Here is a 22,950-nt window from a genome sequence, read left to right on the forward strand (position 1 = left end):
CTTTTCCTTCCCTTCCTTAGTACTGCCCATGTTTGTTAGACCCCCATGATTTTATCCTGGAACTAATCTTATTTTTAACTTAGGTAAGTCAGATTCTAACTTCCAATGTGCAAAAGATAAATTTCCCTCTCCTGCACATAGGAGGCTTTTAATTTTTTAAATATTTTAACATGTCTTTAAGCTTGAAAGTTTTATTACATTTTTAATACTTCCCTTAAATACAAAAAACAACGCCATTAAACTTTACTTATTAAAATGCAAAGCCTAGTGTCTTCTAGCTTTTTGAAGAGCCTTTGTCCATTATATAATCTGTAAAGTAGCCAAGAGTTCCTCAGAAGCAGGACATCATTTAGATTTAAAACAATCATGGCTTGTGTGCAAAATAATGATGTGACATAACCATTCATAGGGAGGCAACCACAGTTTTACTTTATGTGGTGACAGAACTGTTGGATACCTCCAATATTACATTTGCCATAAAGACTTTACCAAGGTACCCTAGAACAAAAAAAGGTTAAGTCATTTTGATTCTACCAAGTAGATTAAGTTGGTATGACTAGAAAGCCAGTGACACAGTTATGAGCATAGACCTTTTATTTTTTCCCAGATGTTTGACAGTGTAAACATACATAAAATACATATTAAAGTTGAGATGCTTTATATTTTGTGCAGTAAATTGAAGCCTTAAAAAGAAAACATTTCATTTAAAAAAAAGAAACTCATTAGTTTTACTTCATTAAGACAGTAAAGTAGCAGCAAGTACCGAGACATTGTGCACTTCTTCATTAAGACGAGTTGCTTCATTCACATCAGAGTCGGAAATGTGAGACTGGCTTTCTTGAATACATAATATAGCTTGAGTCACTGGTTAGATAGGGGCATATCTTCCCAACTATACATCAGGGAGGAGTTCTTTCATTAATTTCAGAAAATGCAGACCCTTAGCCAGCCAGCATGACCACAGCATTGAGCATTAAGAGAAACGAAGCATTTACTTTCCAAGCACTTGCCACAGAAGAAGGTAAGCGAGTCTTTACATTTGTGGTTGTCTCTTCCCTCCGTAAGTTAAGGGTTGTGCTTTGTTGAGGCATTTCAGAGAAATTATTTGGCATGCCACTAGTGATACTTAGGGTCATGGGTGTTGGGGATGGTTTTGTTGAGCTAGTGAGGCTTGTGTTTGTAACCATTCCATCTTGGAGGTGAATAGTTAGAGTTGCAGCTGCTGCTTCATGTGAATTGATCGTTTCTGTAGATGTATCTTCTGGATAGGGCACAAAAGCCTTGTCAGTGCTAGTAAAGGTGGTGTCTTTGCTTAGAGTGGCACCAAACGTTGTTTCCTTTGTTCGATATTGTTTGGGTATTTTGGTCACTTTGGATTGAGTTACCATACTCAGAGAGTTAATGGTGTCCACTGTCTGCATCCCACTTACAGTGAACAAGCTTGAGGTAAATCCAGAAGGTGTGGGATATGTGTTATGTTCCTTCAAAAGTGATATCTGGCTAGAACAGGGAGTCCCTATTACATGGGCTTTTGTTTCCATCATCCACTTAAGTAAGTAAGTAATGTTTTGTTTATGGTCACATGACCACCTGTTATTGTAAAGGGTTATCTCTTGCAACTGAAAGAGCTGGTCAAAAGCTTGATCTGGAATGAATGTGAACTTATTGTTGTGCAGGTAAAGATGTGTGAGATTTGTCAGGTTTATTAATGTTCCTGGAAGGATTTGTGTCAAGGAATTGTTAGACAGGTCCACAGTATGCAGTTTGGAGGGCATGTTGGTTGGAACTGTCCAGAGTTTGTTACTACTGAGGTTGAGAACCTCAAGACTTCTCAGTGTATTTTTAATGAGGACAACCTTTTCCAGCATATTCTTAGAAACATCCAGATATTTAAGGTTCCATTGATAAGCAGTATCAGATTTTTCAAGCAGTTTAATGTTGTTGTTAGCAGCAGACATGTTCCAGAGGGACCGAGGTAACTGAGCAGGCAAGCTTTCAAGCCTGTTGTTTGAAATGTCCAGGGTCCTCAGATTGGTGTACTGGGTTAACTGGTTATGCAGATCAGTAAAGTGGTTATAAGACAGATTTAAATGGATAATATTCTCTTGCAGTCCAGATGGTAATGTAGTCAAGTTTCTGCCTGAACAGTCCACATGCCTGTGCCTCTCGGTGCATATACATTGGAGAGGGCAAATGCATAAAATACCAGGTGTGAGAAACAGAAGGATGAACAGGCTGGGAGACATTTTCAATATCTGATATTCCATCAAAGCCTGGAAACAAACAGATACACCCTTCTTTTAATATGCAAATACAATTAGGCATCTGCATGGGTCAGTTAGCATTAGGCAAAATTTTCAATAAACCTCGTTGTTGTTGAGCTCTTTTATAATTGTTCCAGTGATTAAACTAACAAAGCTCCCCTTCATTTATAGTCCAAATGCTTAATCCTTCAATTGGGGCTATGTGATAGAGACTCTTTCCCCCTACTGTCTTCTGCATTTTCTCATTTATTTTCTCCCTTCTTTTACCATAGTCTTTCTTATTTATCTTCCCAGAATGTTGATATTATAAAATGGCATTCTCGGCAAATAAAGAGTCGGAATCTTAAGCTATTACTATTTCTGATAATATTCTTCCTTACTCAGATGGGAAAAAAATGGCTGTCGTGTCTGTTTTGGTTGTTTATTTTTATTTTTGGTTTTTGGTTTTTTTCAGATCTCTGCAGTAATAAAATAGTCAATGTGTATGTAGGATGAGATTTTATTTAGATATTAAGACAATACTTTGAAATGCATCTTTGTCTTTTCAGGATAAATATATCCTTGCAAAACATTTTAAGGCACTTGAAAAATCTGACCAACACCATACCTTTAAATCTCACATTTTATAAAGTGATTTCTTTTCAGTGCCGATTCTAAAGGAAAACAATGTGTATATTTACAAAGTGAATGAATATTAGAAAGAAATCCCTCAACTGACACTGCAGCAAATTTCTGGTGCATGCACTTGCTATTGAATATATATTCAATCCTAACGTTGAGTTTCTCTTAAGAAAAGGAAAAAGAAAAAAATTCCGAAGTCGATTTTTTACTGATTTAAATAACAGCTTACCATAGTGTTGTCTTCTACATCAGCATCTCATTTTCTCCGGGAAACTTAAGCTTAAAGGTCGCCTTGTTCTGGAAAGTAGGAACCGCTTCTGGCTGTGGGCTGTGCTTGCCTGCTCAGCTGCATTGTGTTGCTGTGAGCTGAAGCTCTGCAACCACCTGATCAGTACCACATAGGAGGACTGCAGAGCTGTCATTGGTGCTGACTCAAATTTATTGCAAGAGGTGCACACGCAACAGAATGGACCAAAAGAAATTTTTTTTTAATTTAGTGTTGAGTGTACCCATATATCTCAGATTTGCTGTAGGATGGAAAACCTCGTGCACATTAGACCTGGCCTTTACCCATTTCTGTGTATTTGAGCTTAGGCTCCACATTTTAACATTCACCTCGTGAAGAATCTGTGGTTCTTTTTATTGCGCCTACTGTTCATTCATTTTATACATTGAAAAATGTTGAAAATGAATTTGACCTTCCTTGTGGATGGTTTTCTAAGATATTAGTTTAACTATTTTTTAACTCTGCCTTTTTATTTTTTCTAAAATGGTACAATTGTCTTTATCACTTTTTAAAATAACATATGACAATCTGTTTGGTTTTTTTATGTACCGCCCCCCCCCACCAAATATGGTGATTATTATATACAATCAGGTTTTCACATTTATCAACCACCTAACTGTTCATCTTTTGGAGAAGTACATAAGTACTTAAATATGATTATTTTGTTTTTATCTTTCTGATACAAAGGATTGTTTGACCCAGGCTATGCACAAACGAGGCTGCATTTTTTAATGAGCATCTAATTCTTTTAATTATCAGTTCATGTAGTAAAGTAAATGTATTTTATTTGATGTCTTTTGGGTTAAGGATTTTTTTCTTCATGAAATTACTTTGGTCAGTGGATATGAATATTGTTGTCTCCAGAGACATCTTTGGTACTATATGAATGACCATTTATTTGATTTTATGTTTTAAAAATAATAGCATAGCAGCTTCCCTGGTGGCGCAGTGGTTGAGAGTCTGCCTGCCAATGCAGGGTACACGGGTTTGTGACCCGGTCCGGGAAGATCCCACATGCCGCGGAGCGGCTGGGCCCGTGAGCCATGGCCGCTGAGCCTGCGCGTTGGAAGCCTGTGCTCCGCAACGGGAGAGGCCGCAATAGTGAGAGGCCCGCGTACCGCAAAAAAAAAAAAAATAATAATAATAGCATAAATTTCAGTTGATTTCTTCAGAACGTTTCACATTTTATCTTACTGAGAAAACAATTTACATTGTTTTTAAATTACATGAAATAATGTAAAAGGGAAAACTTTCATTAGGGGCTTTATAAAATAAGACCAGATTTATGACAACTTCTGCTCCACTCTTTTTTTTTTTTTTGAGGTACGCAGCCTTCTCACTGTCATGGCCTCTCCCTTTTGGATTTATTTCCATCTGATGGGTAATAGTATCTCAGTTCAATTTTAAATACATCTTGCTTATTATAAGAAAAGTTGTATGCTTTATATATGTTTTTAAGGATCATTTAAATTTTTCTTCTGTGACTATCTTTTATATGTTTTGCATGTTTTTTTCTAGTGTGTTGTGGGTATCTCCCCCGCCACAGTCTGTATTTAAGTTTTTTAAACTTTAGGGATATTAGCCCTTTGTCTTAAGTTGCACATTTTCCCCCCAGTTTGTCCTTTGTCTTTTGACAAAGGTATGTTTTTTTCTTTTTTAATAGTGTTTGTTTTACATTTAAAAGTTTTATGTAATTGGACTTCCTTTTTTTTTTAATTAATGCTTCTGGATTTTGAGTCTCAACTAGGAAGGTTTATCCCACTTTCAGATTATAAAGGAATTCACTCATATTTCTTCTATTTTTTATATAATTTCATGTTTTATATTTATATCTCTGATTTATTTGGTGTTTATTCTAATGTAGTATGAATCCAGTTTCATCTTTTTCAAGTACCTATCCAGTTGTCCCCATACTGATTTGAGATTTGAGTCTGTTTCTGGACTTTCCATTCTGTACCATTGATCTGTCTAATCATGTACTAATATCGCAGTGTTTTACTTATAGGTGCCCATATATTTTGCTACTTCACTTTTTGTTCAGAACTAGGTAATAACAACAATTAGAGTCACTCTCATCTAATTCATTGTGTTGCCCACCACCAACACCAAATGGAATACATGTGTGATAAATGTGTGTTGCAATGTGTGAGGTAGGTGCTCTTTGGTCCTATGTTAGTGAAAAGAATGCTGAACCAGGAGTCGGGTAACAAACTCAGCTTTCACTACCACTTCTAAGCAAGTCACTTACTCTCTCTGGGCCTGTTTTCTCAGCATTTAACAAATAAAAGGAGCTGAACTAGATGGTCTTGAGGGTTGTTCTGAATCTGGTTAATGGGATCTGGTAAGAGCACCACTGCTGTGTAGTATGTAGTTCAGTCTACCTTTTATTCCCCTGTGCCTTGTCCTTTTGCCGTAGTCATGAAATAAACTTTCTCTTCTGAATCCTGCTTCTTTAGTCTTTTCTGTAGGTTTTTCTTTGTTCCAGCGTTTTCTTTTCTCCTGTGTTTCTTTAGCTTGCGTTTCTTTCTGCTGATTAGGCAAAGGATTGCCGCTGTTTGGCTGCTCAGCTTCCACTGACCTCAGTGGGGAAAATTGCATTCAGTAAATAGGAATTACTTTCCCCCGGCAGAGAATTTCTTAAAAAACAAAAAGCAGCTGCTGACAGGAGTCTGTTCTTCCGTTGTACAAAGAACAGAAGGAGAAAAGCTGCCTCTGTAGTGTTTGAAGAAATCAGACACGACTATGACCAGGTCATCAGCTCTTTGATTTGTCTATGAGGGTTGGTATTTCCCAATACTGCTCCTTCAAGAGGTCAGGAAAAGAAAGTGATGAAAAAGAAGAGCAAAAGTATGGAAAGAGCCCGTTAGGTAACAATCCTATATGTAAAGCAAGAAAGGTTATGGTGATTTAAGGCATGTCAAAGTCTTGACCAAATATAAAAACTTTATACTTTATTTACCCTAACTAGAATACTTAAAATTCAAACGAATAAGCAGAAATTCTTAACCTCCTAATTGCTGCTAAATAAATTAACCTCAAAAATGGTAAGTTTGAAAAATACATGAAAGAACTTTTTAATGTGGAAGACAGAGGAAAACCAATGTAATATGACAATAAACATCATGCTTATTCAAGAAAAATAAGAAGTGCAAAGGAAGTGTGTCTGCAGATAAAAAGTTGTTTAAGAGTCAGTAAGGTACTCTTTAAAGGATTTAAAGAGAAACATTGTATATAAAATTTCGGTGTCCAAAAGCCTGCTAGTTTTTATTAAGGTGGAGCTTTATTGGTTTCTTGAACACCAGTGCTGCCAGTAAATACTATATTTTATTCTGAAAAATCCCAGAGCTATGAGAGGTTCTCCAAGGGTAGGTTACCACTATGGCCTCCGTCTTTCATTCTAAGTGACTGTCCCCCGAGTTCGGGTGGGGTAAGGTGGGAGAATGTGCGCTTTTGGGCAGAGGAGCACTTCTGCAGGCATGGGCTGGCATCTCCACAAGGATCAGCCAGTGGACTCTCTCCGTCTTAACTTTGACAAAGATTGGGCCCGCCCCTACTCTGATAACTCAGATTTATCACTTGTCAGGTAATGAATAAAAGATGAAATTCTGTGTAAGAAAGGTAGTTAAGAGTTTTTTAAAGTTGAGAACCATCTGTATTTTGATACAATCCTTTTTTTCTGAAAAAAGTCATCCGAATTTGGAATGAAGCCATAGAGGTTTGGTGTGTTTTGGGGGTTTTTTTGTTTTGTTTTTCTTTTATAAGATTTCATTTTTGGGGGTGCTTGAGGCATATAAAGAAACTTTGGGAATTCCCTGGCAGTCCAATGGTTAGGACTCCACACTTTCACTGCTGAGGGCCCGGGTTCAATCCCTGGTCATGGAACTAAGATTCCGCAAGCTGTGCAGCACAGCCAAAAAAAAAGAAGAAGAAACTTTTTAAAGTGGTTAGTTCTAAAACTTGTGTTCCCCCAACAAGATAAGAAAAATGTCTACGTTTTATGGTGTGTGCTCGTATTTTTTTCAGAGTAAATGTCCCCAACTCAGCCCCTCAATTTGATGCTTTAATGTTTGTCTGACAGTTTCCAATGAGAGCTAAAAGGAAATTGATTCTCAAATAGACATGCATTTTAATCTCTCATCCCTACACACTTGGAATATTTATTTAATACCCGAGGTATTAATTTAAAACTTACAGTTTTGTTTAAAACTTGGAGTATATATTTAAATTCTCTCACACACACACTCCCTCAAACTTTGAAATGGAAAAATAAAATTTTATTTATTCAAGGTAACTTTATACACAGCTTTTCAGGAAAAAAAATATCTATTGGGTAATAATAAGCATATGTAGATTGCTTGTTTCCAAAATGGCTAAGTTATTGATACACATACCATCCACATATGTAAAATGTACCGTACATTAAAGTTAGGGCCTATAGCCAGTAAATAGACCACTGTTATATAATTTTTTTTTTAAAGTTCCACCTATGCACATAGACTTTGAGCAGATTTCAGGTAGTTCCTGAATAAACATCAAAAGTGGCTACCAATTGCCATTTAATGTATTTCATCACATGAAGAAAAACAAAAGATTGGAGTCCTTTGAGAAGAGTAGAAAATCAGCTAAAAAGCGAGTAGTAGTTATAACAGTTCTGCAGGTGGGGGTGGCAGGGATTCATTGAGATTTTGATCAAAGTCAGGAGGACTAGGGAACTGCTGACACTGGATCTCCTGGTTTTTCATAAAATCTCCTGGAGGCAGGGTCAAGTTAACTGAGTCAGGGGGAGGTGGAAATGACTGTTTGAACTCAGAATCATGATCTTCACAGACGTGATTGGGGCAGTCCAGAGGTGGTGGGAGATTGGTGGAATCATTTGGAAGAGGAGATACAGTTGTCACTGTGGGTCTGTCAGATTGGTTACTCGCCTGTCCTTCCAAATCAAGAGGGGGAGGAGGCGGTGGAGGCGGATCTGCATCATCTGAAGAGGAAACAGCAGTGCCAATTGTTGATCCGTCAGCACTGTCTTCTGATGTGCCATTTGCTTGATCTTTTATTTTCTCTGTTTTGGGAGTGTTAGAATCTTCAATGTTTTCGTTTGATTCAAACAACTTAATTTCTAAGTCATCTGCTAAAAGTGTGCTTTTGCTTGGTTTCCAGGCCCTAAGTGAAACAATTGATGTACGTTTTGGAAACACTTCATTTTCTCTAATGTTATCCAGACATACGTCAGGGGTTTCACCATCAGCAAATGGAGACCTACCTGCCCAATTTTGATCATGTAACACTGGTTTTCGCAAGCATTTCCGCAATACAATCATGATTATAGCTACCACCATAGCAGTCAGAACTAAACCAATTAATATGGCCACTGTTGAATTAGAATTGGTTTTCTGTGGGCTCTTGTTTCTAGTGGTAGTTTCTAGGTTGAATCCTGGTGTACTCCTAGGTGAACTTCTGACAGTTGGTGTTGGTTGTATGGATAGATTATGAGCAGTTGGTGGTATTGATTTTCTAGAGGAGGTGTGGATAGATGATGGTTGTTGAGTGGGAGTACAGACAGATGCTGGTGGTTGTCTGGTAGAAGAATGGGCAGGTGTTGATCGTTGTCTGGCAGAGGTGAACACAGGTAGTGCTGTCCCTTGGGAGGAGGTGTTGGCCATTGGTATTGGTTGTCTGGTGACATTATAGGCAAGTGGTTGTCCAGCAGAAGTATGTGCTGCTGGTTTCCCAGAGGACACATTGACAGCTGGTGTTGGTTGTCCAGCAGCAACTTCGGCAGTTGTTATTGGTTGTCCAGAAGAAAGGTTGTTGAATTGTGTTGGTTGACCCAAAGGATTCTCTGTTGTGCTTTGAGAATTAGCTGAGACGTTTGACCTTGATGTTCTAAATATAGGAGACTGTGGTTGCTTCTCTGTTGTAGCTGCTTCTGTCTCTGAGAAACAAGTATCGTTCAGATGTCCACAAAACAAAATTATGGTGAAATATTTGGGATCCATTTCAGAATGTTTCCTCTTTACCAGTAGTTTTATAATAAAAGAAAGAAGGACAATTAGGTATCATTTACTATCTGGCATAAAGTAGGTAGGTATTTGATAAGTACTTATCTTTCCTAATTTAGACTTGATACACTATGGGCTAATGTGACCAACTCTTAAATATACTCTAATTTATCATATAACATTTGGAATTCATAGGCAGTGATCTCTCTTCTTTCATAAGATCTGTACTTGGCCCTGCTGCCCCTGTAGGTTTACTACATTACAGTCCTTCATTTCACAGTCATACGTCTCAAATGCATAGGCTCTATATGCTGGTACCATGTGCATGCTACTTTTTCCTCTGTTTACTGCTAGAAATGCTTTGATCCTGCTGCCTCGAAGGACACCAGTAACCGTCTATTACCTAATCCAGTGGTCTTTTCTTTCTCTTTTTCTCCTCTCTTGATGACATTTGACACTGTTGATTACTCCTTCACTGCTATTCGAGTAGCTCTTCGTAGTCATCTTTCTTTCATGCTCATCTCACTAGCTCCTGTCTTTCTCTTGCGTCCTAAATATGGTACTTGATAACTTGATATGTACTCTGTCCTCACTCTTAACTACTTTTCTTAATCCTGAATCTGTAAGGTTTCAGCTCTTACCTTTATGCTCTAACTCCCAAACCTGTATATCCAGCCTAAATTTCCTTAATTCTTGTTCCATCTGTGTGACTTCTTGGTGGACATTTCCATTATATATATCACTATCAGCAAATTGAACATATTAAAAGCAGAATTCATCTTCATCTCGATAGTGACTCCCGTCCTAAATTCTCTATTTTTGTTAATGGTACTACCTTTGTGAGTTTCTCACGCACAGAATCTATTGTATTAAATAATCTTTGCAGCAGCATCAGTGTCCAGCACAGTGTCTTTATATTAGGACCTCATATTTTTAAAGGATTCGATTCAACCCATCGTCCTAGGCTCAGAATCCTCAAGTGCTCTTTGAATCTGGCTGAGTAAGCAGTCTTGCTGCTGCCTTCACTTATTAATTGATGAACACCACCATTGTGTCAGGCCCTGTTCTGGTTTAGGAGATACCCCCGAAATTTTTTTTTAAGTTTCTATTGGTAGAAACAATAAATAAATAAATATAATTTGATAAGTTTTCTCACAAAGGTTTGCAGAAGATGCACAGAGGAACTAAGCTAGCCTGGGAGGGCTTCAGGGAAGGTTTCTCAGAGAAGTAAAACTTGAACTGAATCTTGAAAGGTCTGTAAGAATTAATTAAGCAAATAAAATATTCCAGCCAGGGGAACAACATAAAGGACCTAAGAAAAGAAGGCACGTCTATAAGTTTGTGGGATGTGGCAGATGCTAAAACTTGAAGAGTTTTAAGTTCCAGTTCTACTTCTACCACCTAACTACCTATCTAACCATGAGAACTAGTCACTTAATCTCTCCTGTTCTCAAATGCCTTATCTGTCAAGTGAGGATGCTTTTCAGCTCCGTGTGTAATATACTTGTTTTGCACATCATTAAACACAATGGTAACTATTTGGTTATTTCTTAACATTAGGGAAAGGAAAATCTCAGGGTTTTAGATCCTGGTCTGTATGATTTGAAACTATAGTTTTTCTCTGATTTTTAGGCAATCTGAGAGAGATTTGATGGTCTGTGCAAGATACAGTAATAGAAGAAGAACTCCCTCAAGTTTTGCAAATAGATTTTTCAGTATATTTGAGTAGTTTTCATTGCTTACTCCTCTGCCACTCGGTACACAGTAGAAAAAAAGACGTAATTTTTTTCTTTATTTTCTCTGTAATACTTAAAGCCTAAATTTTAAAGTATTTCTCCTTTAAGCCCCCTGCACACTGCTGATGGATTAGTCTTCTTACAAGCGTGTACGATCAGGTCACTGTTCCCTTGCTTGACAGTTCCCCATTGCTGTCAAGATAAAAATTCTAAACTGAATTTTCTTCCACCTGGCTCAAGATTACCAGTCCAGATTCATATCTCATGACTGAAACTTCTCATTCCTTATCTTACATACTTCCTAAACACACACTTTTTTTTTTTTTTTTACCAGACACTTTTCATTATGCTATTTTTCACCCTCTGAGAGTGTGTTCTTTCTTCCAAACCCAGCCTCTTCTTCCCCCTCTGGCTGCCTAACTGAACCTGTCCTCGTCTGTCAGACCTCAGCTTAAATTCCCTTCTTAGACCAAATTCTCTGTGACTGACCACAGCCCAAAGAGCTCAGCCATTCCCTGAATCCCCGAAGTTCTTGTTATCTTTATAGTTCCTTAGATAATTCTTCATGTATGTACCTCACTCACACTTCTTTTCTCTTAAATAATTGTGTTTTTTAAATTACTTTTCACATTTTCTTTTTATTATCCCCACCCCCTCAAACAAGATTTTAAAGAACCTTGAAGAAGGCAGAAAGAAACAAAGAAAATTCCTTATCTAGAACATCCTATGTGTTGCACCGTCTCAGGTGTTTTCCATACTTCATTTCATTTAACCTTTAAATAACTCTGAGAAAGATGGAGTAATCCTTGATTTATAGATAAAGAGAGAAATTCAAATGCTTTAAGCAATTTGCCGAATGTTATGTCATTATTAGTGGCAGACTGGGAATTTATACCCAGGACCATCTGATTCCAAAGCATATGCTCTATTCTGCCACCCCCAAGCTGCCTCATGTCTTTATATTTTGATTCCTTTACAGCAGAGTGCTGCTGTATGTGTCAGCAGCTCAGTAAACGCTTAACCTATATTGGGCTTCTTGGTTCTTTTCCATGTCAGTTTTTCAGTTTATTAATACTTCTACCAGAATGTAAGCAGAGAAGGTAAAATCTGAGTTATTAAATTATGCTTTATATCAACTTTGCAAAAGGTTTAATAAGGAAAAAAATTGAAACTTTCGGCATAAATATGGGAATTTAAATCATCTCTAGTTGGTTATCATCCATGCAGTTCCTACCTCCTATTCTTACAGATTACCCCTTCCCCCAAAAAAGGCCTCATTGGAAAGTGTTATTCTTTAGAGTTTCACTTTAGTTTTCAAAAAATGCCATCCAAAGCAACAGAAAACATAGGCCATGAATGGTCTTCGCCAAAAAAGTGTTTCTTCTTTTGTGACTTTTCTTAAATTTTTTTTAAAACCCACACAGTTCCTTTTTTCAGTTAGCTGAAAAAGGCATTAAAGAAGGAAAGAACCCAAATAGGAATATAATTATCAGACCAGTTTAGTCTGTAAGATCAATTTTGATAGGTTCATAGCCTCTTTTGTCAATAGGAACGTCGTAGACCTTCAGTGTATGAGATTTGCCACTTGTCATTTAAGGGTTACAGCAATATTAAAACCAAATTCTATTTTTTACCTATCCTACTCCTTTCTCCAACCCCTCAGTTAGCTATCTAACCTCCTAGGGTCTGCTACGTCAGAATACTAGAATGTCTTAGAATTCTACTACAGCAATTCAGAATAGTCCAGAAAAAAGGAACAGGATTTTAAAAAAGAATAAATAGGGGGTATAATAGTGAAGAAACTGGCTTTTTTTTTCTAGTTCAGAGACAGTGAGGCCAGTGTTATTACCAATGCAGAAAGTTATTTAACATATGTATTTTAAATATATATATAAGCCATGTATACCTGAAATACCAACATTGCTTCTGCAGGGAAAGAGGGTAGAAAGAAAGAACCATATGGGGCAAGGGAGTAAAAAGGAGGAGAAAATATTGGATTAAATGAAATGAAAAAGGAATACAAAGAAATACAAAATAACACAAAGGAGAAAAATAAAGCAAAACTTAGAGTAAGCAGCAAATACATGGAAAAGGGGAAGGTAAATGGATTAGAGAAGGTATTGAAGAAAAGTTAATAAAAAAGCTGAAGAATAAATAGTGATTATGCATTTAGCAAGAAGTTAGGGTAGAAGGTTAAAGTGAACAAAATTAGACGTTGGGGGAGAAGATTGAAGTAGAAGAAAGAAGGAACCACAAAATGCTGCTCTCCGTCTTTGCGGATACAGGGAACCAGCAAAGAGGAATGATCTTCCCAAAATGGAGGATAGGACTTAAATCACCCACCTTCTCAAACTCACTTACCTTTCATTTCAGGCTCTCCTATCTGTTCTAAGTATCCTTAAGATTCCCCACCTCCCTTTTTTTCCTGGCACTACCCAGAAGCATACTTGTTAATTACTCTAAATAACCTATGCACAATCTATATAGCATTTTTCTAGAAATCCCTTAGTCTGCTGCTCAGGGAAACCCTGAATTTGTCTACTTTTACACGGCAGTATTTTGCTCATTATTTTAGTTTTGGACTTTGAGGTTTAAGTCTGTGATTTTGGTCTAGAACATTTTTTAAAAAGAAAAAAATCAGCTGTTTTAACTAAGCATTTTAAAGGCAGTTATAGTGAAGTAGGAGTCCCCATATATTAGACATGTTCTCATAGATATAATGCATAAGTACATAAAGGATTTAGCATTTAAAATTGATGCTAAGTTGGATATGATAAGAGAGATGTCGTTGTCTTTTAAGGGGAATCAAGGAGATTTGGATAGCATATCCTAGACAAGGCAAGTGTAGGTAGCAGTATCAAAAATATCATTTGAATTTCGGTTACTTTGATATAATGTTATAATATAATAGATTAAAATATAGTGTACCTAAATTTTATTGTATCTCCAACTAGTAATGTTATAAAACCAGAAAAGGAAGAACACAGCAGTTCCATATCTTGAGGAAAGGCAGAAAGGGAAATTAACTTTGAACTATGATAGGAATTATTTGATGATTATTTTTTATCAATAGTAATAGCTACCATTTACTGAGTACATGCCAAATGTTCAGCACCATCCTATTTTAATGAGCAAGGTGATGTTATCATCATCTTACAGATAAAGCTGAGGCACAGAGAAGTTGGGTAACTTGCCGAAGTGTCACAGCTCTAAACAGTGGCACTGATACAGAAACCAGTCAGTCCTGTACTAGAGCTCTTTCCTTCTGTTACATTCGTAGTAAAATTATGAAATAGGAATGCTTTATGAGGGGAGGAGATGTGAGCTCTCTGGGAACAGATATGTTAGTAACTTTTGGAGTTAGTCTTGTATAAAAGGTTGGACAAGAACTACCAGGAAACCATTTTAGTCCTGTGACTATGAAAACAGCTCGGGGAGTTTTGAATGGTTAGCCTATAAGCTGTCATATTTGAGGTGATTTTTAAAGATTGGACATTGATAGGCATCAGATTTATATTTAACAATTTCAGACTTATTCAGAATTCATAATTTCCTTCTGAGTAGAATTATATAGGCATTAGTTGAAAAACACAAGCACTATTAAACTCTACATTTGAGACTGACCCTTTAAAAATATATAGACAGGACGTCCCTGGTGCAGTGGTTAAGAATCCGCCTGCCAGTGCAGGGGACACGGGTTTGAGCCCTGGTCCGGGAAGATGCCACATGCTGCGGAGCAGCTAGCCCGTGCGCCGCAACTACTGAGCCTGCACTCTAGAGCCTGTGAGCCACAAATACTGAGCCCACATGCCACAAATACTGAGCCTGCGTGTCACAACTACTGAAGCCCACATGCCTAGAGCCTGTGCTCCGCAACAAGAGAAGCCACCGCAATGAGAAGTCCGAGCACTGCAACGAAGAGTAGCCCCTGCTCGCCACAACTAGAGAAAGCCTGCACGCAGCAACAAAGACCCAGTGCAGCCAAAAATTAATTAATTAATTAATTTTAAAATATATGTATATATATAGACAAGTCTTGCCAAAAAAAAGAGATACAAATCTTTATTTTTTTAACTTCTGTAGTAGTTACTTAGAAGAAATCCAAAGTGGACTTATATGAGGGAAAGTCGTAAGTATTTAATGAAATGTTGAAATAGGATATCACCACCCACTTTATAACTGTTATATTACAAGTCTATGTAAACTCTTTGCAGTTTTTATTTTGGAGAATATTCACTTTGTAATTGTCCAGCTTACTTACAGAATAAGCATCTTTTCTCCATATTAACAACTTTCTATTCTGTGGGTATTTTTTTCTATATCTATTTTACACTGTTTACCAAAGACTCAGATTATAATACATGACATAAATATGTAGATAATATGAGTATATATATACACATTTTATCATAGCAGTTTTCTCTTAGTTGTAAAAATGAAGGATAATATTTTCATGTCATCATTATTACTTAAATTTAAAATTCTATTTGTGTGAAAAATAAAGCATATATGATGATAATTGAATATCTCATCTAATCACCTTTGGGTTTTTTTTTTTTAATTAGGCGAAGGTGACCATTCTTACCATGGAAACTAAAGGGGTTTAAAAAGTAAAACTAATTTAGGTCTGTGGATTATGCTTATATACAGGAGAATTTTATAGACAGCAAATCAGAACTTTTAGCAATTGGTATTTTGGGGTTGTAAATTCAGTCATATCCCCATGAATTCTAGTTATATTTCCAACCCTTAGCGTTTTCTGTCGTGGCTATAGATTTATTTCTTTTAATTACAGAGCTAAGGTCAACAAACATAGTGAATCAATAAACTTTAAAGGGTTAACATTATAGAAACCTAGGTGAAAATTTTTTTTTCAACACTGAATTTTTAAAATTCCATGCAACAAAACCACAATACCTGTTATAGACATCTTTAGACTCTCAGACTTTAAGTTTAAAATAATAATGAAATTTTAGTTTTAAAAATAAATTCTGTATAAAGCAAAGATCAAACCAGATTACCAGTGTGAAAATTGTCTTACCTCAGCTGTTAACTTGTTTTGCAGAATGCTGAATTCTTGTTCTAACTGGACATTTTGGTCATTTGGCTAAGAAAGCAAAAGGGGTGGTTCAGTTCAGATTAAAAATGGTCCTTTAGCAAACTGAAATGGTTTCTGTAGAAAAAGAGGAAGTTTATCAATAGTTGGTTCCGGAAGTGCAGTAAGCCACAAAATGACTAAGAAATGTACTACTTTAACAGAATTTATTTTGAAACAATTTGGAGCTACATGATTTGAGTGCTTTTAATTAACATTTAGAGGTAAACATTTGAGACTCTCTAGTAATGTGATTATATAATTTAAAATAGAACCTTGGAGAGAAAATTATATGTTGTAAGGAAAAACTGCCAGTCAGGTTATTACCCATAGTGAGATTTCTTTTCATAACAAGTGAATGATGTATCCTGTTTTCTTGTATGACCTTAGGCAAGTCGCTGCACTTCTGAGTCACCATTTCCTCCTCCGGAGGAGTATTTCTATTATTGAGTTTTGTGAGGATTAAGTAAGATAACGTAACATGTGTAAATGCCTTACACACAGTAGATACCCAGTAAATGTTAATGTTATTTCCTCATACATAATTTAGGCTAAGCCCAGGTAAAAGTGTGATTAATTTTTGACCAAATACTTTCCTAAATGATTTTTGAGTTCAAGTCCACAGCTCTTTGGTTACCGACAAAGTAAGTGTCGGTGCAAAGTAAAATAAATTGGGAATCATTTTTTAAATAAGTTAACTAATAAGCAAAGTATGTTGAGAAGAGTATGAGTCAGTCTGAATACAGATTTCTTTGGGCATGTCACCTTCTAGCCTCTTTCCTCATCTGAAAAATGGAGATCATAATTCTTAATTTATAAATGTATTATGGAATTAGATAAGTGTAAAGTGCCTAGCATAGCACCTATTATAGTAGATACAGTAAGCATTAAACCATGCCCCGCTTTCCCCTGGTCACTGCAGAGGAACACAGATTGTTAAGACCTCGTTCTTAACTTCAAGGCACTTAAAACTTGGTACAAAAAGAATAATTTTTTTTAAATATGCTATAAACTTATTTTATGTAATATAATTTGCTATATATATAGTATACAATATGCTATAAACTTTTTAAATATGGTATAAACTTTTGTTTCACTATTTTTAAATCCCTGGATTAATAAGCATGTGGACCATAGCACTCCAAGGGTAGAAAACAAAAGTGTCTTAGTTCAAAGATAACTTTTAAATTTTGAATTCAAAACATATCTTAACCTATCATCTTTAAACACTGGTCAAGTTGGGAAAGGAGCCACTTTTCATGAGCTACCATTGGATACTGTCAATCTGAGTATCTGTGTTTAATAGCCAAGATAGTGAGTGATGAATTTTAAATATTCCTGCAATAGCTTTCTGTTTTGTGAGAAAATGTATGTTGAATAGGAAAGTAGTTGTCTAGTTAATTTCTTCTTTTTAAAAAGGCACTAATTTGTTTCAGTTTACTGACAAGTATTTATATATGACACTTGATTCAAGGACTGCTTTGTGTTGTCACTGTTTGTTCTAGTACACAATCTCAGATTTTTTATTTGCACAGAATGGGAGCTCTGCCCAACCAGTGTCCTTTCAAGTCTGATCCTTTTTACCCCTCAAAAGATAACCTGATGTACCACAATCGGCATGAGTATTCTCTTGCTTTCCTTTTTCCTTTGTTGATGTTTACCTTTTTCTGAAATAATGTGGTTATGATTTGTTATTTAGGAAATGGATTTTTTATAAATTGGTAATAAATTGATAATAAAATTGATGCTTTTTCCCCCCTCTCATTTTAAGAGGTAACCTTAAAAAAAATGTAACCTAGATCTTTGGAGCTGTGGAAATTTTAAGAATTGAATTTGATGACCAAGAGCAGTGACCTAGGGAATTATGCAAAAATTATCAATGCCTGGAGCTCGAGCTCACCCCATTCTAATTAAATCAGAAGGAAGGGGTGTGACTTAGGCACTGGTGAGTTAAATTCTTCAGGTGATTCTGATTTGCAGTCGGGATGAGAATCACTAACCTAGAAGGGAGGGTAAGATGGTGGTAATACTTGGAAAAAATATATAAAATCTTTTCTTAAATGTCTAGCATATTGCCCAAAATAAATGCTCAGTAAGGGATGAGATTTTTTAAATGTGGTCTGATCTTTAATTAAGTATGCCCTGTGTCAGTTTCAATGGACATTTGGAAAGTCTCTCAAAACAATTTTTGTAATATATTGAATTGATGACGGAAGTCTTGACCTAAATGTAAGTCATTATTTTACTTGAACCCAGTTTCTTTAAAGGTTAAAGAATTACCTGAAGTATCCTGTTTTCCAAATTAGAATAAACACACACACACACACACACACACACACACACACACACGTCTTTCCTTTGCTTATGTCATATTGGATAATAAATAAAATTGGTCATTTATTAGTCCACTTGGCATTCTCAAAGTCCAAAAAATAATCAGCCTTTGGATATTTGCTATAAATAATCCAATAAGCAATATTTATGGAGTAGAGTTATGTTACACTTAAACAGTAAGATACACTTTACATTTACACTCAGCCTTCTGTTGTGGCTATAAATCTCATCTGTTTCAGTTGATCTATTTCTTATTGATCTTGACAGTGTATTCTCTAAAATAATAAAGTGAATGAAAATGTATGTAGTCACTTTTATTCTAACAAGTCTTAATTTATTATACAAAATTTAAAGTTTTAATTAAATATTTAGAGTAGAAAACCACTTTCTTATGTGTGCCGTATATAAAGATGAAAACATCTAGCATAACATTAGCTGTGTTGATAGATGAGCTGGTATGGATTCTGTCACATTCAGCAAAGAAAGTACCACGTAACTGCAGTTCAACTCTATGCATTAAGAATGTGACTTCTGTTAGATGTTAAAGCATATACTTGCCTCTAACGACACACTAAAACTCTTCAAATTTAATAACATTCGGACAAAGATCATTTAACTACTCTTGCTGAACAGGAAATATTTAATTGTCCCTTTCTACCTGTATTAGTCAGTTCCTTCAGCTTGTCTTTAAAACCTTCCTCAGATGCTTGGTGGTTTTATTTTTGCTTTTTAAAATAGTGTCAGACACGGTTTAAGTAATTAAGTAAGCAGGCATACTTCTCCCCTTCTCACCTGCTTGATTCTAAATTGCACAGCCTGCCATGTTAAATTTTAGACCATCAGAACAACACCTTGGCATTAAATATCAAACTGACTTCATTTTTACTCCAGAAACTTTCTCATTGCTACTTTGCATTTTTCTTCACTAAAGCATATGTTAGTTGGTGAGTTTTTCAGTTCCTTCTTCATCTTTTCTTTCCCTTGTAGCTGTGAGCACTCCAGTAGATTGCATCATTAGGTTAGGCCCTGTGAGCTGTTTTGCTCTTTTCCAAGTGTCTGATTCAGCAGGCCATAGACCACTGCTTGCCAGAAAATCGCCATTGCTTCTAGGCTGACGCTTGCCTACTTGTTTTGATCGTCTGAGAGATGAGACTTTGTTTGCCAGAACCACAGTTGATAGAAATAAAATTGTACAGATAAGAAAAAGCACCACAATTATAATTAAGCAAACTAGCATAGCCATTTTGTTGTTGGTTTCCTCGCAGACACCTTTTTTGAAAATTTCGCTGTGACTTTTGCTTGTGTTTTCAACGCTATGTACTGCTGGAGAACTGTTCCTGACAACGGAAGATATATAAAGCTCCAGTTCAGATTTAGGAGTTAAAGATGCCATGTGAGATGATGTTGCTATTTCAGGCATTTTTGTAGAAATAACTTTTTTATCTACTTCAGGAGTTGTAGGGTTTGTGTTAATGTTTTCATTTTGGCTTCTGCCCATCTTATTTTGAATATCTGGATCCAAGACAGTAGTATTATTAGCCCACAGATGGGTATAGTTTGCTTTTGTTCCAGGAGACAAAGAAAAAACTGTTGTCATCAGAAAGGCAAGATGCAGGTAATGTCCTGTGTGTTCCATGTCCGTGAGTATACTGGTAATCTGTTGGGATAGCAAGAAAATTTGTTAACTTGTGAAAGAATAACGGTTCCTCGTTTTGGTAATTGTAGTTAAAAGATAGACAGCTGATAATGTTATAAATTAGCTGCAAGCTCATGCCTAACATTTGCTATCCTGTTTGAATTCCTTCTGAACTGATTTTTTTTTTCTGTTAGGCTACATATAAAGAAACAATTTAATTTCTATTAATTGTTTAAATGCTAAAAGGTAGCATTACAGATATCTACTAATCATTGTAAACTGAATACCGTGGTTTTATAGTTTTCTCCCTCTTAAGCATGCTAGACTTCAGCTTTGAGTCAGATACTTCGGCTTTTACTTTTTTGATTCCTCCTTTTTTTTTTCCTGACCATTTAAGGAAACTCCTTGTAGAAACTCCCCATCCTCCAACAAATGAGTCACCAGTCTTTATAGTAAAGGAGAAATGGGACATTTTGCTTCATGTATGAAAAGAAAATGCAAATGGCTTTGTGGTGATGGGAGGGGGGGCAGTTCAGGAACGGGGAAGTGTGGTAGCAACCAAAAGAAAACGGACTTCAAGTAGGAATTCAAGATGTTGTTTTTTCTTCTTGGGTGTTTATCTTGAAGCTTAGGATAAAGCTGGTACTTAGAAATATATTCCTAGTAGTTGTGAAAGCAGTTTTATGGTGGTGGGTCTCCCTTCACCTCTATATCCCCCGACTTATTGTGGCTTTCTGAAAGCAAAGGCATGCGACTTTTCTCATCCTAAACATTTGGCATTAACAGAGAAAAAGAGGCAAGTTTCTTTTGAATAATCTCAAAAGTTCAACAAAAATTATTGACTTTTTTCATTATTATTTATGCTTAGAATTTTTCTGTGAATATTTTGACATAATTTTTAAAAATAAATTATACAATAAAATATTTAATAGAAATAAATACAACATCAAGATCAAGGGGATTTTAACTCAATTGGGAAGTCAAGGCAGATCATGAGTCTCAACCTATAAAGGAAAAAGTGGAATTTCAGTTTTGGCTCTGAGCTCTCTGGAAGCCAGTCCACAAAGGGGACAAAGTCTGATCCTGATTTTCATTATTCACTGTAAGACTGAAGATTTAAATACAACTAGCATATCTGTTCCAGGTACTGGTAAACAAGCAGGAAAGATTTATTACCATTATTGAGCTCTCTCTCAAAACAGTATTCCAGTCTGAGCCACTTTTGTAAGAGTATTTTTATTGTTAGCATTTATATGAATAGGGAAGTAGAAGCAAAAACTAGATTATTCTCCTGAGATGTACTAAATAAAATTGCCTAAGAACTTTATTTTATATAAGTTCTTCTCAAAAAATGTACATGGGAGTTTGTTGTTGTTGGTTTTTTTAATGCAGATTTATTCCATAGGTCTAAGAGGGACCTAAGATTTCTAACCCACACTCAGGTGACACAGATACTGCTGCTACTCATGCTTCTTCTTCTTCTTCTTCTTCTCAAAAAATGTACATGTACATGTTTTTTTTATTAAAGTATAGTTGACTTAAGAATAACAAATGTGAAATATTGTTATACAAACAAAATTAGCATATAGTAAACAATGCTAACTGGAAACTAACTTCTGAAGTAATATTTTCTGTTGATAATAGGGAGGGAAAGAAACCTTTCTTATGTGTTCTAGAAGTAAGATTACTTTTTGGATTATGATCTTTAATAGACAGTTAAAGATATTGTGCACTGACTTCTATCTAGTAGTGTCCAGCTTCAGTTTTTAAGTTGAATGACATAAATCTTTGGCTACTTTATGATTCTTCCACAAAGAGAAATACTTTAAATTGGGTTCGCAAGTAATTTCCATCCTTTTAAACTAGACTGGACTTCTGCATTAGATGCTAAAATGATTTAAAGCGGGTTATTATTCTTGTCACATTAGTTCATTAACAACGTAATATGCATCATAGTTTTCGTACACATTTTAACAGTGCTCACCATGGGATAGATAATAGGCCCGCTGTTGATTGTCTTCAGCCAGATGTACTGTCATCTCCAAATAAACAAACTGTTAACAAAATGAGACTTTCTCTTACCCTTACAAATGCCTAAGAATAGAGAGCTGTCTCTACATCCCAGATTTATGCAGTGGAGGCCAGGTTGTTATCAAAAGTTTTCTTTATCTCTGGTCATTTTCAATAAAATTTATAATGCCTAAGCATTAGTAATGAGAAATTTATTTTTTAAACTTATTTTAATAACAAATAAAACTGTGCAATTCACTCTGGAGTCTAAGCTCAGATCCTTCTTAATCCTAATTTAAAGCTCTATGTTGATGGTAAATCTTTCCATTTCTTACTTAAATTTTACTTAATAGGAGAGAAAAAAAGAGCATACGTTTTCCATTACTAAATGTACTTTGTTAGTAAGATACTTAAGTACTGCTTGAAAGCACTTCCTCAAACACTAATCTGTATGAAGTTATAAGTGAAAAGGCATAAGAAAAGCCATATATATGACCTACCTTACAAAATGCTTGGTCAAAATCTTATTATAACCTGATTTTAATAAGCCACTTCTTTTCTTGTCTTGAAGCACAGCTTCCAAGTAATTTAAGGCAGAATAGACTTGAAGAATCTGAGCCTAAAAGTAAATCTGCAGTAAAAAAGGATATGTACAGCTAGCTTTCCACTAACCACAGATGACACATTTCCTTTCCACTGCAACTAAAGCACATGTCACAGGGGAAAAAAACTCCAACTTGTCTAGTTGGCCACTGGCATAACAGGAGGCTTTGTAGAACAAGTCCCCGCCTCCAGGGCAGGGAGGGTTTTCTGCTTAATGCCTTTTGACCTTACATTTATTATGTATGCCTGCTGTATGCTCTTGAATGATACGTTAGTATCATTAAAATGAAGAGAGAATAGCATTTTCCCTGAGATTGAGCATTAAAATCATCTCTAAAAATTGTATTTGTATACCACAGACTGATT

At 35.9% G+C, this 22,950-nt stretch overlaps 4 protein-coding genes across 7 annotated transcripts in view; 1 reads left to right on the top strand and 3 right to left on the bottom strand.

The window, feature by feature from the left end:
- The window catches only part of NF1 (neurofibromin 1), a 250,631-nt gene that overhangs the window by 177,134 nt on the left and 50,547 nt on the right, over positions 1-22,950 (top strand). The gene's annotated exons all lie outside the window — the stretch shown is intronic.
- OMG (oligodendrocyte myelin glycoprotein) lies at positions 663-16,029 on the bottom strand. The gene is made up of 2 exons (XM_060133657.1): positions 15,948-16,029; positions 663-2,273 (listed from the first exon to the last, which is right to left on the bottom strand). The coding sequence occupies exon 2, from the start codon at positions 2,265-2,267 to the stop codon at positions 942-944; it is 1,326 nt and encodes a 441-aa protein (XP_059989640.1). The 5' UTR covers positions 2,268-2,273; positions 15,948-16,029; the 3' UTR covers positions 663-941.
- EVI2B (ecotropic viral integration site 2B) lies at positions 7,573-16,058 on the bottom strand. Its single transcript, XM_060133656.1, has 2 exons — positions 15,948-16,058; positions 7,573-9,182 (listed from the first exon to the last, which is right to left on the bottom strand). The coding sequence occupies exon 2, from the start codon at positions 9,165-9,167 to the stop codon at positions 7,812-7,814; it is 1,356 nt and encodes a 451-aa protein (XP_059989639.1). The 5' UTR covers positions 9,168-9,182; positions 15,948-16,058; the 3' UTR covers positions 7,573-7,811.
- On the bottom strand, positions 18,670-22,605 carry EVI2A (ecotropic viral integration site 2A). Of its 2 annotated transcripts, XM_060134303.1 has the most exons (3): positions 22,482-22,605; positions 21,956-22,010; positions 18,670-19,992 (listed from the first exon to the last, which is right to left on the bottom strand). In XM_060134303.1, exons 2-3 carry the CDS (start codon positions 21,956-21,958, stop codon positions 19,273-19,275), a joined length of 723 nt encoding a protein of 240 aa, XP_059990286.1. In that variant the 5' UTR covers positions 21,959-22,010; positions 22,482-22,605; the 3' UTR covers positions 18,670-19,272. The 2 variants fall into 2 exon arrangements, with proteins under 2 accessions (XP_059990286.1, XP_059990287.1); XM_060134304.1 differs by lacking the exon at positions 21,956-22,010 and having other exon boundaries at positions 22,482-22,599.

The sequence above is a fragment of the Lagenorhynchus albirostris genome, chromosome 20 (genome assembly GCF_949774975.1).
Source record: "Lagenorhynchus albirostris chromosome 20, mLagAlb1.1, whole genome shotgun sequence".
NCBI lineage: Eukaryota > Metazoa > Chordata > Mammalia > Artiodactyla > Delphinidae > Lagenorhynchus > Lagenorhynchus albirostris.

Bases quoted from the DNA above. Each gene is read 5' to 3' on its own strand.
- EVI2B (XM_060133656.1), bottom strand. From the start codon at position 9,167: ATGGATCCCAAATATTTCACCATAATTTTGTTTTGTGGACATCTGAAC.
- OMG (XM_060133657.1), bottom strand. From the start codon at position 2,267: ATGGAATATCAGATATTGAAAATGTCTCCCAGCCTGTTCATCCTTCTG.